Consider the following 13,060-nt stretch of genomic DNA (forward strand, 5'->3'; position numbering starts at 1 on the left):
AAAAAAAAAAAAAAAAAAAAAGATAGTTCATATAGAACCCCAGATTTCTGAATCATCTTGCAAAACCAGATCTCGTAGCCCCGGACCTCTGTCGCCATCTGGCCACCACTGACTGAGTTGTGCAGCGGCTGCTTCCTTTGATGAGAAACGGCTTTCTAATTTGCTGCAGTCCTCACTGCTCCCTATTACTCTGTGTCAAGGAGTGCCAGTCTCCCTGGATCATCGCCCTCCTTCTACCAGTTTTCTTATATTAGAGATAAGAGGAAAAGGAACTTCCCTGGGCTCTAAAAAGTGGGAAAAGTAAAAAAGCAAGAAGCGAGAGTGCCTGTTTCTATCTAAAAATAAATATTTCTGTGCGTTTATCTGCACCAAAAAAGATATAACCAAAGAAACAAACCTGGCCCTCTTTGTTCATTTTTTTGGTCTTTTCGTGGTTGTTGGTGTTTGAATTTAACACCATTTTAGCCACTTTTTCAGACAATGTCCAATGCAGCTGGGCATTTGCAGGCTGGCCCAGAAGCCCGGGTCCAGGACTGTTCTCCAGCCTCACACGTGTGCTCGGGGCCTGCCAGAGCTTCCCCATCATGGTTTTGTTCCCTTTTTCCCTTTCTCTAGGTGTTCCCTTCCCAAAGAACTTCCTGCAGATCTGCAAGAAGATCCTGTGTCGCCTCTTCCGGGTCTTCGTACACGTCTACATCCACCACTTCGACCGGGTCATTGTGATGGGCGCAGAGGCCCACGTCAACACCTGCTACAAACACTTCTATTACTTCGTCACTGAGATGAACCTCATAGACCGCAAGGAGCTGGAGCCCTTGGTAAGTGTCACTGTGCAGTGGCGGCACCCAGGTCACCCCAGGAGCTCAGCCACTTGTCACAGAACACTGCCTCGCCCGTGCAAACTGATGGCCAGCTCCTAACCAGAGGATTGCAGAATTGGACAGGAGTTAGAGGCCAGCTAAAGGGCAGGAGATGCCAAGATGTACGCGGCCATCAAACGGAGGTCTTACATTTCTCCCTGGGGTTGTCATGGTTTGGGCCAGAGGAAGTAGCTTTAATTCTCAGCTCCAAAACCAGTCACCTATTCACTTAACCCCTTAAATGGGCATCTTTGAGCTCTATGTCATCTCTTACACTGTTTTCCAAAGAAAGTAAGAAACGTTTCTTCAGTCAGTGAATAAATATTCAGTACCTACTGGGAGGCACCTTCTAGATACATAAAGTCAAGTTAAACTATTTTTGAGTAGCTTTTACTCCAGAGATATAGAGAGAGGTGAGCCCGAGATGAGAATACAGTATCATGGGGACTTTGCTTTTCATACTGAATCTCCTGCAATGCAGTTTTAATGGAATATATGAGAATCTAGAACACTTGGTTAAAAAAACTTTACTATTATTGTTTAAGTGAGTGGGGAGTCCTTTCATTTTCTTTATAGACTATCTTTACAGTAGGACTCAAACTGTGCTTTGGAAGTCAAGGGCCCCTAGAAACCCTACATCTTTTGTGACATATATCATACTATGGTACCCTCATCACAGCTCTCCCTAGCAACTCTATCTAGTACCGTCTTATCCAGTATAATCAGTGCTTTATCGTAAAATCATGCTTTTTTCCTGAAACAGTTAAAAGTGGCAGTTTTGCTAAATATAACTGACAGAACAACTAAATTTCATCCAACTCCATTTGAACAACGGCCTGAGCACAGGGGCCAGACCGGTCTTTTGCTAGCCTGTCTTCCTTTCTCTTGAAGTACATGTTTTTAAAATATAGGTTTTCTAAATTGTTTATGTATGGTGAGGCCAACAGGTCAAGAGATGACTGCCAAAGCAGCTCTACTCAATAAAAACTAATTAAAAAAAAAAAAAAAGACATGACTGCCATTGAAAAGATAGTTTGTTTTACTGACAGATCCCAAGAGAAGGGGGTATACCATGGTATGAGGACCACGTGGGGAAGGACGCAGACTAGTCAGGGACAACACGGGCAGGAGCCTTTCTTGTGGTTTCCCTGGGAAGGAATGGGCGAGGCAGGGTAAGAAGGCTAAACATGGACTAATTTGAGTAATTTCAGCAGGTTCTGGGGCAGGGGGGCTACCCCTAGCTGATCACCTGGTGCTATGGTGATTAGGCCAAAGGGATTTTAGCCCTAAGAGGCCATAGCAGAGGTGGTTGGGAAAGTGGGTTCTGGATTGGTTGGTTTGTGTTGATTGGTGAGTAAACAGCTCAAGGATGAGTTGTCTACTATCTCTAGAAATTGGTTAGCCCTGGAAGGGGCATTCAAGAATCAAAACGCAAAAACCAAAAGACATGTTTAATACAGTAGAGTGCCTATATCTGGCAAAGAAGATGTTGGGGAATTTTACATATCACCTTTAGAGTTTCTCAACTTGAAATCTATAATTACGCTTTGCGAATTCACGGCAAAAAACCCATTTTTTCTGTGTGTCACTCAAGAGTTGTGGAACAAAGCAAGACTCGCTGGGTACAAGTGAGATATATCATTGGCTAAAGCATTTATTTTCTTCATTTTCTTTCACAACCACTTTCTAGAAAGCTCTTGGCAAGAACTAAGTTGTCTCTGAATTCAGTTGGACGAGTAGTGTGGAAAGAAACTAGAACATAATCATGGTGAGGTTTTGCTCATTTGTCTTGTATAAAGGCTGTTGTGGGTAAACAGAAAAGGTTGTGCAAACAGCAAAAGGGAGTTAAAGGCCTGAAAGGAGTTGATAAAGCTAATTTCAGAAAATGTTAAGGACAGAGTGGATAGGGGCAGGTGAATGAAGAGGGTGGAGCAAACACTCTGATCTCCAGGAGAACATGGGTCTCCTTCTGGGGAGTTTGGTTCAGTTGCTTTCAGTTGACATGTTCAGGTGGAGGGGGGACACCTTCCCTAAAGGTCCACTGGAAGGAAGAGGCTCTCCTCAGCACTCAAGTTTGGGTTTCTCTGAGTTAAAGGAGCAGAAACATCTGATGGAGAGAGCTGAATGTTAATTTCTTATCTACGTACGGAAGCATGAAGGCCATTGGAGGACAAAGCCGAGTGTAAGTTAACAAGTAGATAAAGCCTTCCTTTGCCATCAGAGCACTCTCAGTTACAGCGGACCCTTGAACAACATGGGTTTGAACTGCACAGGTCCACTTATACGCTGTATACTGCATCCAAGATTAGTTGAATCTGTGGATGCGGACCCATAGATACAGAGGAAACTCAGTCATGGAGGGCCCAACTATAAATTATACTCAGATTGTCAATGGCATGGGGGGGTCGGGGCCCCTTACCCCCACGTTGTTCAAGGGTCAACTGTATTCTCTACAACTGAAGAAGGGCCCCAGGGATTCTAACACCTGGCAGTGCCGGGAACTGACTTGAAGTCTGAGTCACAGAAAGGGCTGGAACAACCCATTTACTCTATCAAGAGATAAGAGCCTATTTTGGGGAATGGGGAACAAACTATGATTGGATTAACCAGAAATTATTAACAGTAGGTGTGAGCAAGAAGGGATATCAATTTTTTTCCCAGAAGCTTATAGTTCTTTAAATTTTGCTTGAAACAGCCTACTTTTATGTTTTGTTCATTTTAATTACAGGGAGATTCATTTCAATGCTTGTACATATTAATAACAAGTGCTTTTAATGCTTAGCTGTCTGAAATTATGTATTCATTTTACACAAATCAATACCTATAAAGTAACAGAAAAAGATTGAGAATGTTTCCGAAGACAGTCATTATCTTACCACAGTTCAATGTCCACTAAGAATATTGAAAGTGCTGGAATACCTAACTTCCAAGTCTACTATTGCAATGCTGTAGTATTAAAATCAGTCCTGTTATATCAAACCAATACATATGTATTTGATTTGCATATATCAAGTACCCTATATATGCAAGGCAAGTTGCTCAGATGTTCTAATTGTATAAGAAGGATAAGCTTTTGAGAATTGACAAATGCAGTCTAAAAAAATATAAAATAATGACTGTCACTCATCTTTGGTCCTTGAAGGATGATGAAAGTCAGGCATTTGGCTTCATGTTCTAGTACCTTCTTTAGAATCTAATGCAGCTAGGGGTCAGAAGGGCAGCACTTGTCAGGCCAGTTTCCTCAGCAGCTCCAGAGTCGCCACACCTCCAGTGGGACATTCCCGATGTCATGCCTCGGGATTCCGCAGTGTAGGATGCAGAAGCCCCCCCCTCATGTTTCTCTCCGCCGTGTTCCCGCCACGCACAGCCATGCTCCTCAGCCGGCCCTGTTACTTTTGTCTGATGTTGGCTGAGTGCCCAACGCACTGGTTGTGTTGAGGGTACAGCACCCCACAGGGGTGGGAGATTCGGTCTCAGACAGTGCTTACCACAAGGCTCAGACTCTCTGGGTTCAAACCCTGGACCCTCCATTCACTAACTCGCAATTTCGAGCACGGTTTTTCAAAGCCTCATTTTACTCATTTGTAGAATAGGTATAATAATAGAATTGTAAAAACTAAATGGGTTAGTCACACGATAGGTGCTTAAGAAATGTTGGCTGTTAAATGAGATAACGAATGTACAGTGGCTGTCATATAGTAAGCAGAGGTACCCTAATTCTCCCTTCCCCAGCTCCCATGGCCTTTTGCCATCTTGGGGATCCCCTAGGTAGCCTTGTAGCAGATATAGTTCATTGTATTTGTATTAGTGTCTCCCACAGGATTGTCAACTCTTTGAGGGCTGGGAGTAAACGGGACATACGCTTGTATTGCCTGTGTTGCCAAGCACCTAATAAATGCTTAGTGTGTTTTTGAATCCGGAAGAGTACTTTGAGGATGATCCCCATTCAAAGGGATTACACACTAGTCATTCCTTCTTTGGTGCCACCCTCATCTCAGAACATGCCTGCAGACCTCCACGTATCCACAGTTGGAAATAAAGCTTCGTGCTATCGGATTAGCAGTAGAGATTAAAAGCAAAATAAGGTGCAGAGCAGTAAAGGGGTGCAGCCTCAGGCCTGACAGAGAAAGCTGGGACCCCAGCTCCGTCAGTTCCCCGATCCAGATTCCAACTATATCACCTAGGAGGATGTTGAATGCTCTCACACTGTGTCCTGGTGGACCAGGTGTACAGTGACCAAGCCTCCCAGATTTAGCACAGAAGAATCCCATGTCTTGGGAAAACTCTGTCCCTGGCAAAGGGGGACAGTTGGTCACCCTATCAGGCCTCTGAGGGGAAATACAGCTTGGAATTCAGAAGCTGGGAAGAGGTCACCCTGGCAGCCCAGTGAGGAAGGCCAGCACGTCCATCTGTCCACAGGGTTTGCCTCATGGCTCCCGTTGGGACCTGCTGGTCAGCAGCAGCCTGGGAACCCAGAGAAATACATGATTTCATTTGGTCTCCAACAGCGAGGGGGAGGCTGGAGCATTGACAGGCATAGACGTGACAAATGATCTATTTTTCATGTAAATGCAACAGCTGAAGATGACTTGAACTCGAGCAAGTTCACAGTTGGAGAAAAGGAGCCCAAATGATAATTAGCAAATGGGCCAGGCCCTGATTGAATAAGCAGGCTGCTGTTGGCCCTGGGCAGCCTGGGAGTCAGCTGACAGAATGGAGCTAATCAGGATTATCATTAGCAAGCACAGAGAGCAGCAGTATTTTGTTAGCCTTTCACTGAAAACAAAAGCAGATTCAGAGGGCTGTTAGCGACACAGAAGCTGGCAAATAAAGAGCAGATGAGGGAGGAGGAAGACGAGAGAGCCTGGCGAGGCAGGGGGGGAAAGACAGGAGAGTCCTTGTTCACCCTAAGGCACCTGCTGACCCCTGGGTGACCTTGGTCCAGCAGTTTCACCTTCTCTCTCCAGGGATCCATTTCCTTATTTCTAACAATGAAAGTGATTATACCATCACCTAGCTTGGAGAGGTGCTGCAGCGCAGGGCTGTTCGGTTACCCCGTAGCAGGGCACTTGGGCCACAGGAGCTTTTTAATTAAGTCAGTGTTTCTCATTAGGGGTCCACACACCAAGCTGCATCAGAATGTCCTGGAAGTGGTATTTTAAAATGTGCGTACCCGGGCCTCACCCTGGTTACCCCAAATCAGAATTATTGAGGTTAGTGCCCAGTACCAAGCACCCTCGGTCTGCATCGCAAACTTCAGTGTGCGTATGAATCACCTCGGCATCTCGCCAAACTGCAGATTCTGATCCAGTACCCCTGATTGCAGCGCAATTCATTTTGCTCCCAGGTGATGTCAGTGTTGCTGGTTCCCAGACCACTCTCTGAGGGGCACGACTCTAGATGACAATTACTCTCAAATTTGAAAATTACTATTGTTAGCACATCATCCCTTCTTAGTCTCTAGGATGGGGGGTGGGGTCAGCTCAGTGAGGTGGGAAAGTAAAGCAAAGAAGAAAGATCTAAGGACCAGCACTGGCCAAGAGTATTCCTCAAAATGTCAGTCCCGAGTAATAACCAGTGAAAACAAGTTTTTCTTTTCCTGATCAAATGAGTTTTCGAAATGCTACATCATCTCCACCCCTGAAGACTCACGACGGACAATCGTAGATCAAAGGCCTTGCGAAGTCATCCAGTGAAGAAACTGGTTCGGTTTTGTGTAGCGCCCCCTGCCCCCCATTTAGCTGCTGAAATCCTTTTTCTTTCGTCATCACTCATTGACATCTTATGGAGATTGTGATCTGTGGAACAAAGCGGGGACAACACTGTTCAGCTCTGTGATGTGTTTCTGGATTTTGAGTTTTCCCTCCGTGCCTCCACCCTGGCCCCAGCCGTACACTCCCCATTCATCTTCACTCCTCAGCCCTCCCACTTCCCTGTATGACACCCCATCACTGAGTTTTTACCATGTGGCTGTGGAAATAAACGATAGCTCCATTTCTTGAGTTCCAGGTGTTCCCTTACAGTCTTCACGTAAATTGTTTCCTCTGTTCCCCACACTTATTACCTTTACTTCAAACAGGTGTGGTGGGCAGTTTCTCAACCTCCCTCGTTACTGCCATGTTATCACGCCCAAGCTCCCCACCCCCCAGTTTGTAGGCAGTGCCTGCTGGCTAATGACTGAGGTTCACACACCAAATGATCTTAGGCTTCAGCACCAAAACCACTGCTTCAAAAATGGGTACTTCAGGGCCAGATGGATGAACAACAGTTTGCAGACCAAAGACTTGGAAAGCCTTGTCTCATAAAGACCCAGCTCAGCCCATCTAAGCCCAGGCATGTGATGACCTTGCATTCCCGTATGAGGTGGCCAGGTCGTGCCCACGCTTCCCTTGGAGCTGCTTGGGTGAGTGCAGTAGCCAGGATTGGCCAGGTCAGGTCAGGACGGTGAAAAGAAGCAGAGCCTGTCACATGAGCCAGAGCTGCTCCCCCAAATAGCCAGCAATGAAGAGCCATTGTGGGGCTTTTGAAAGGATCTTTTCTTTTGAAACACCATCTGTGCAAAGGCCTCTGGGCTGCTTCTTGTCAGGCGGGTTCTTTCACTTTCAGCCAGATGGTTCCAACATGGACCCAGGCATTGAAGAAGAAAGAGCTTCAGCCTGGGAGTCTGAAGCCTGGCAGTTTGGCCTTTACAAGGATGCTTCCACTATTATGTTACCACATGCGTTGTCTGATGCTGAGCAAGGCACTTAATATCTCTGGACCTCAGTCTTCCACGAGATCCACGAGATCGTATCAAGAGTCCCCCCCGGCTTGACTTACTGAGACTATGATCTTTGACACGGGATGTCAACAGCCTTATTGTCTTTGGTCCAAGGTGACTTTCCTTTTTGCTTAGTGAAGTTTCATGAATGAAAGCCCACCACGCCAGCAGAGTGGGTATACCTGGCACAGAGGGTCGCTGGAGTTGAGTTTGCATTCGTGGGACTTTGTCAAGTGAGGTGGTGCGTGTGTGTGTATCTGTCTGTCTGTCTCCAGCATGGCATCAGCTGGGGGTGGTTGTTCAGGGCAACCGAAACGCCCAGAGCTGAATGGGAGAGCCTGCCAGAGACCATTTTAGCAGCTTTGGCAGACATATTTTAAAGTGTCAGTTTGAAAAATAGCAAAGGAATGTGGGATTATTTTCAATGAACTGCATTGTGCTGCCTTAGCGGGAATGGAGCAAAGTCAGCTGCATGTCTTTGTGAGTTCTACTTATTCATCTTTTGCTGATGTCCAGTGAGCTTTCGCTTCTGGTTTGTACGATGGGAGATGGTTGGTTTTTGGGTTTTGGTTTTTGGTTTGGTTTTGTTTTTTAACTGGGTCAGGGGTGAGATGTGGTCTGCTTTATTTCAGGGCCTAAAATATAATCAATTAGAGTTGAATACGATGCCCATGGGAAAATCACAACACATAATATTAAGTAATAAAAACAAGATTCAAAACCGTATTGGAAAATCACTCTAATCATATGTCTGTCTATTAGTATGTCTACTAGAATCATCTAATCATAGAGAAAGGAAATATGGCAAAAAGAGTCAAGAGTACTCTCTCGGGTGATACTTTTGTATATGTGTCTACTTGGACTTTTCAAGTTTTCTGTAACAAACATGCATCACTTTTATAATAATCAGAAAAATCAAACCTCATGCTTTAAAAGGCCTTACCAACAAAGACCAAAGCTAAACGTGACAAGTGGCCTGTGTGCCCAGGACCAAGGGTTCTGAGTGAGCTCTTTCCTGTCTCTGGCCGTGCCCTCTCTTCCCACTTCTCAGAGCTGTGGTGACAGAGATGCTCAGAGGAGCAAGGTGGTCCACAGGTGACAGAGATGCTCAGAGGAACAAGGTGGTCCGCAGGTGACAGAGATGCTCAGAGGAACAAGGTGGTCCGCAGGTGACAGAGATGCTCAGAGGAACAGGCTAGCGTTGGTGCATCCCTTCTGTGAATGTAGTTGGAGGCGGATGTGCACAATCACATGGGCTAAACAATTAAGCTTTCCCTGGATGTGGGGTGATCGCTCCTGGAGTGGGGAGTTCAGCATCTTTGTAAACACTGAGGTGACGTTATCTTTATAATAGGTACACTTTTTTCATTTTGAAGCCTCTGTTTTAAGTGGGCAGATCTAAAGCACATGACGAAGTCTGTGGATCACACACATGGAACGCATCCAGCCCTGCAGGGACAGGCTTTGTCTGGTCACCTCACTGCAGAGGGTACCATGATCTTGACTGACGGTTTTGGTTGGAGTTTCTCCCATCTAGATTCCTTTACCTAACTAGATCTGAAGAGATTCTTGTTTTTTTCTAACTTCAAGTTTCAAAAGAGAATAGGAAGGATTTATTGAAAAGAGATTAACCCATACCATAAGAATGGTCTATATACAGTGTTATTTTTTTTTAAAAAATTATTATTTATTTATTTATTTTTGGCTGCGTTGGGTCTTCGTTGCTGCGTGCAGTCTTTCTCTAGTTGCAGCGTGCAGGGGCTACTCTTAGTTGCAGTGCACGAAATTCTCATTGTGGTGGCTTCTCTTGTTGCGGAGCATGGGCGCTAGGCACGCAGGCTTCAGTAGTTGCAGCACGTGGGCTCAGTAGTTGTGGCTCACAGGCTGTAGAGCTCAGGGTCAGTAGTTGTGGCACACGGTCTTACTTGCTCCGTGGCATGTGGGATCTTCCGGACCAGGGCTCGAACCCGTGTCCCCTGCATTGGCAGGCGGATTCTTAACCACTGCGCCACCAGGGAAGCCCTATATATAATTTATTAAACTTAAGCGTAAGTGTATGTACGATAACTACAAATAATTTTTAGTTGAAACTATGGTGTGGGTCTAGAGTTAATTCCAATCCCTTCTTACTAAGGCACTAGCAAAACTAAAGACCAGAAGTGACTAAGGAAAATGTTTCTGTCCTGGTCTCAGTCAGGTTCTTGTTTTATCATTGTTCTTCTCAGAGAGGACCATTCTCTTCTCCTATCCCCAGGGACCCATGCTTCATCCTCGTTTACACCACCTGTATCTCTGGATTGGTCATTCCTTTCTATGGGGGTTGATATTCTAAATCACAGCAAATTCTCAGTGTTTAGCTGCTTGGTTTAAATTTTTAAAGTACAGGATCTTAAAATATTAGTATATTTCAATAACTCTTATTATTTCTGTTCCAATTTGCTATTACATACCCCTAATTCATACATGTCAGATTATCTTCTAGTTCGGCTGGTACCCAATACGGCAGCCTGAGAATACCTAGGTTGGCCAGCCACACTCTGCCTTCTTTCTTTACCTTTGCTGAGTGGGAATGGTTTGTAGACTGCTTCTGATTTTGATTGGAAGTGAGACATTTCTAGACCATTCAATAAATATTTATTATCTGCTGACCATGTGCTAGAAATCGGGGTCCCAACTTTTCAAGGAATTCACTGGAAGTCTTCCTCTTACCCTGTCATTATTTCAGCATCCTCCAAAGTATTTTTCCCGGAATCTACTAGTTCTAGGGGATGTCAAAGGTATTATGTGAAAACGGGGTTTCATGGTCAAATGACTAGGGGAAACAGTGAGTTAATAAAGCTATTCCAGTTTCTTTTTCTTTTTCGGTACGCGGGCCTCTCACTGTTGTGACCTCTCCCGTTGCGGAGTGCAGGCTCAGCGGCCATGGCTCATGGGCCCAGCCGCTCCGCGGCATGTGGGATCTTCCCGGACCAGGGCACAAACCCGTGTCCTCTGCATTGGCAGGTGGAGTCTCAACTGCTGCACCACCAGGGAAGCCCTCCAGTTTCTTTAGTACCCTGTCATGTATCCTAATCCCCCAAGCAAGATATAGAACATACAGATACATTTGATCACGGAGTTCTTTCTTTCCAGAGCATTTTGTGGGTCTAAGGCTTTGAAATACCCTTTGGGAAATACTAACTAAACAGTCTTAAACAATCTACGTTCCGTATTATAAAGGCAGCCCTCTTCTAGCTACTGAGGGTCTGTTAATAGGCATTTATTGAAAACCTACTATATGTCAGACATGTGCTGAGCACCAGTGTAAGATACATCTCCATTCTTCAAGAAGCTTCTGGTTTTAAAGAATCCATGAAACCACATTCATTAGAGCTGCACTGTCCAATACAGTAGTCACTGGTCACCTGTGGCTATTTACATTTAAATTAATTAAAATTAAATAAAAACTAAAATTAGTTTCTTAATCTTACTAGTCACTTTTCAAGAGCTCGAAAGCCACGTATGTCTAGTGGGTATTGTATTGGATAGTGAGCCTCTCCATCATCATGGAATGTTCTGTCGGACACCACTGACTAAGAGGTTCCAGCCTCAAGTGTTACCTCCTACAATACTCTGTTAATACCCTGTCCCACCAGTGGCTGCCAGATGTGTTCAGAATTGTCCCCCTGCTGCCTCAATGAGGCATTGCCATTTAGCTCTTTAAGCGTTGATTATGGTCTGCTTCTCTTTGCTAGACCACTTCTCTCCCAGTTTACAGATGAAAAACAGATAAAACTCAAAACGGTATGCTCAATGTTTCTCACTAGGTCTCATGTCGGAGTCTCCATCTCGGGCTGCTCAGCGCCTCAGGAACGCTCGTAAATTACAAATCAATTACAAATCGTAATTACACTTCACTGTGTCTGCATTTTTGGAAATTGCTGCAGAATGTCAGTCACAGCAGGAATTAATTTATCTTCCTGAGCATTTGAATAAACGTGTGAACAGTCAGTATGGCTTGATGCCCATATATAAATAAGCCTGCCAAATTTTGTCTGCTATGTGTGGTCTAGACTAGTTCAAATTTCCCGGCAGACAAGAGTAGATTCTTTGTCAAATGAGTATTAGCTTGGGATTTGAATTCAGGAAGGTTTTACTTACTGAAATATAACAATATATCTTCTCTTACCACAATAAAAGCATGAGGATAAGGTTATAAGCAGTCCTTATCCTAAGGACTTCTGTAGTCACTGTGTGGTCTTCAGGACATCTCTTACCATGAGATAATTTTGTGCATAAAGGTTAGCTATCCAAGCCACCAACAAGGCCAGTTAGGCCATAATGTCAAACTAGAACACGGTACAAATCAGTATGAGTTTCATGAGGTTAGTGCTAGTAGATTCCTACTGTGTTGTGAATCTGAGTGTAACTGGACCAGTAATTTAGAATAAATGCATACAGGTAGATCTGGATGAAGAGAGAGACACAGATGGCTTCAAAAGGGAGCTTCCTAGAGTTCCCTGAAAGAGCCATGTCCCTTCACCTCCAGGTTATAAGTACATGCCAGTCTCTCGGCCTCCACATCTCCTAAGTCCTGCTCGTCCTGCAAGCCTCCTCTCCTTGAGAGATGATGTCCCTTCACTATTCACCACGTTAGGTCCCTGCCAGTTGCTTCCAGAGCTCCCTGACCCCAAAGAGGGCAACCACGATGGAAGCTACAGTATCTCTAAGGCTTAGTGTCAAAAGTGACAAACCACCCTTCCACCACTTGCCATTCATCAGAAGTGAGTCACTAAGTCCAGCCCACACTGAAAGGGGAAGAAAATTAAGTTTTCTCTCTCTTGAAAAGAGGAATATCTAAGAATTTATGGGACTTCCCTGGTGACGCAGTGGTTAAGAATCTGCCTGCCAATGCAGGGAACACAGGTTCCAGGCCTGGTCGGGGAAGATACCACATGCCACGGAGCAACTAAGCCTGTGCGCCACAACTACTGAGCCTGCACTCTAGAGCCTGCGAGCCACAACTACTGAGCCTGCATACCTAGAGCGCATGCTCTGCAACACAAGAAGCCACCGCAATGAGAAGCCCGCGCACCGCAACAAAGAGTATCCCCTGCTCACCACAACTAGAGAAAGCTTGCGTGCAGCAACGAAGACCCAACGCAGCCAATAAATTTATTTATTTATTTATTTATTTTAAAAAGACAAGAATTTGTGGGCATACTACTATGTATAAAATAGATAACCAATGAGAACCTACTGTATAGCACAGGGAACTCTACTCAATGCTCTATGGTGACCTAAATGGGTAGGAAATCTAAAAAACAGGGAATATATATATATATATAGCTGATTCACTTTTCTGTGCAGCAGAAACTAACACAACAGTGTAAAGCAACTATACTCCAATAAAAATTTTTTTAAAAATGGACGTATTTTTAAACCACCACAGAGAACAACA

At 44.7% G+C, this 13,060-nt stretch overlaps 1 protein-coding gene across 2 annotated transcripts in view; it reads left to right on the forward strand.

Annotated features, from left to right (window-relative positions):
• The window catches only part of MOB3B (MOB kinase activator 3B), a 204,724-nt gene that overhangs the window by 170,684 nt on the left and 20,980 nt on the right, over window positions 1–13,060 (forward strand). For both annotated transcript variants that reach the window (XM_027088954.1, XM_027088955.1), the window contains exon 3: window positions 616–818. In XM_027088954.1, the coding sequence (XP_026944755.1) occupies window positions 616–818 (203 nt within the window). The remainder of the gene's footprint in view (window positions 1–615; window positions 819–13,060) is intronic.

The sequence above is a fragment of the Aethalodelphis obliquidens genome, unplaced genomic scaffold (assembly GCF_003676395.1).
Source record: "Aethalodelphis obliquidens isolate GAN/ISIS:26980383/991018 unplaced genomic scaffold, ASM367639v1 scaffold64, whole genome shotgun sequence".
Classification (NCBI taxonomy): domain Eukaryota; kingdom Metazoa; phylum Chordata; class Mammalia; order Artiodactyla; family Delphinidae; genus Aethalodelphis; species Aethalodelphis obliquidens.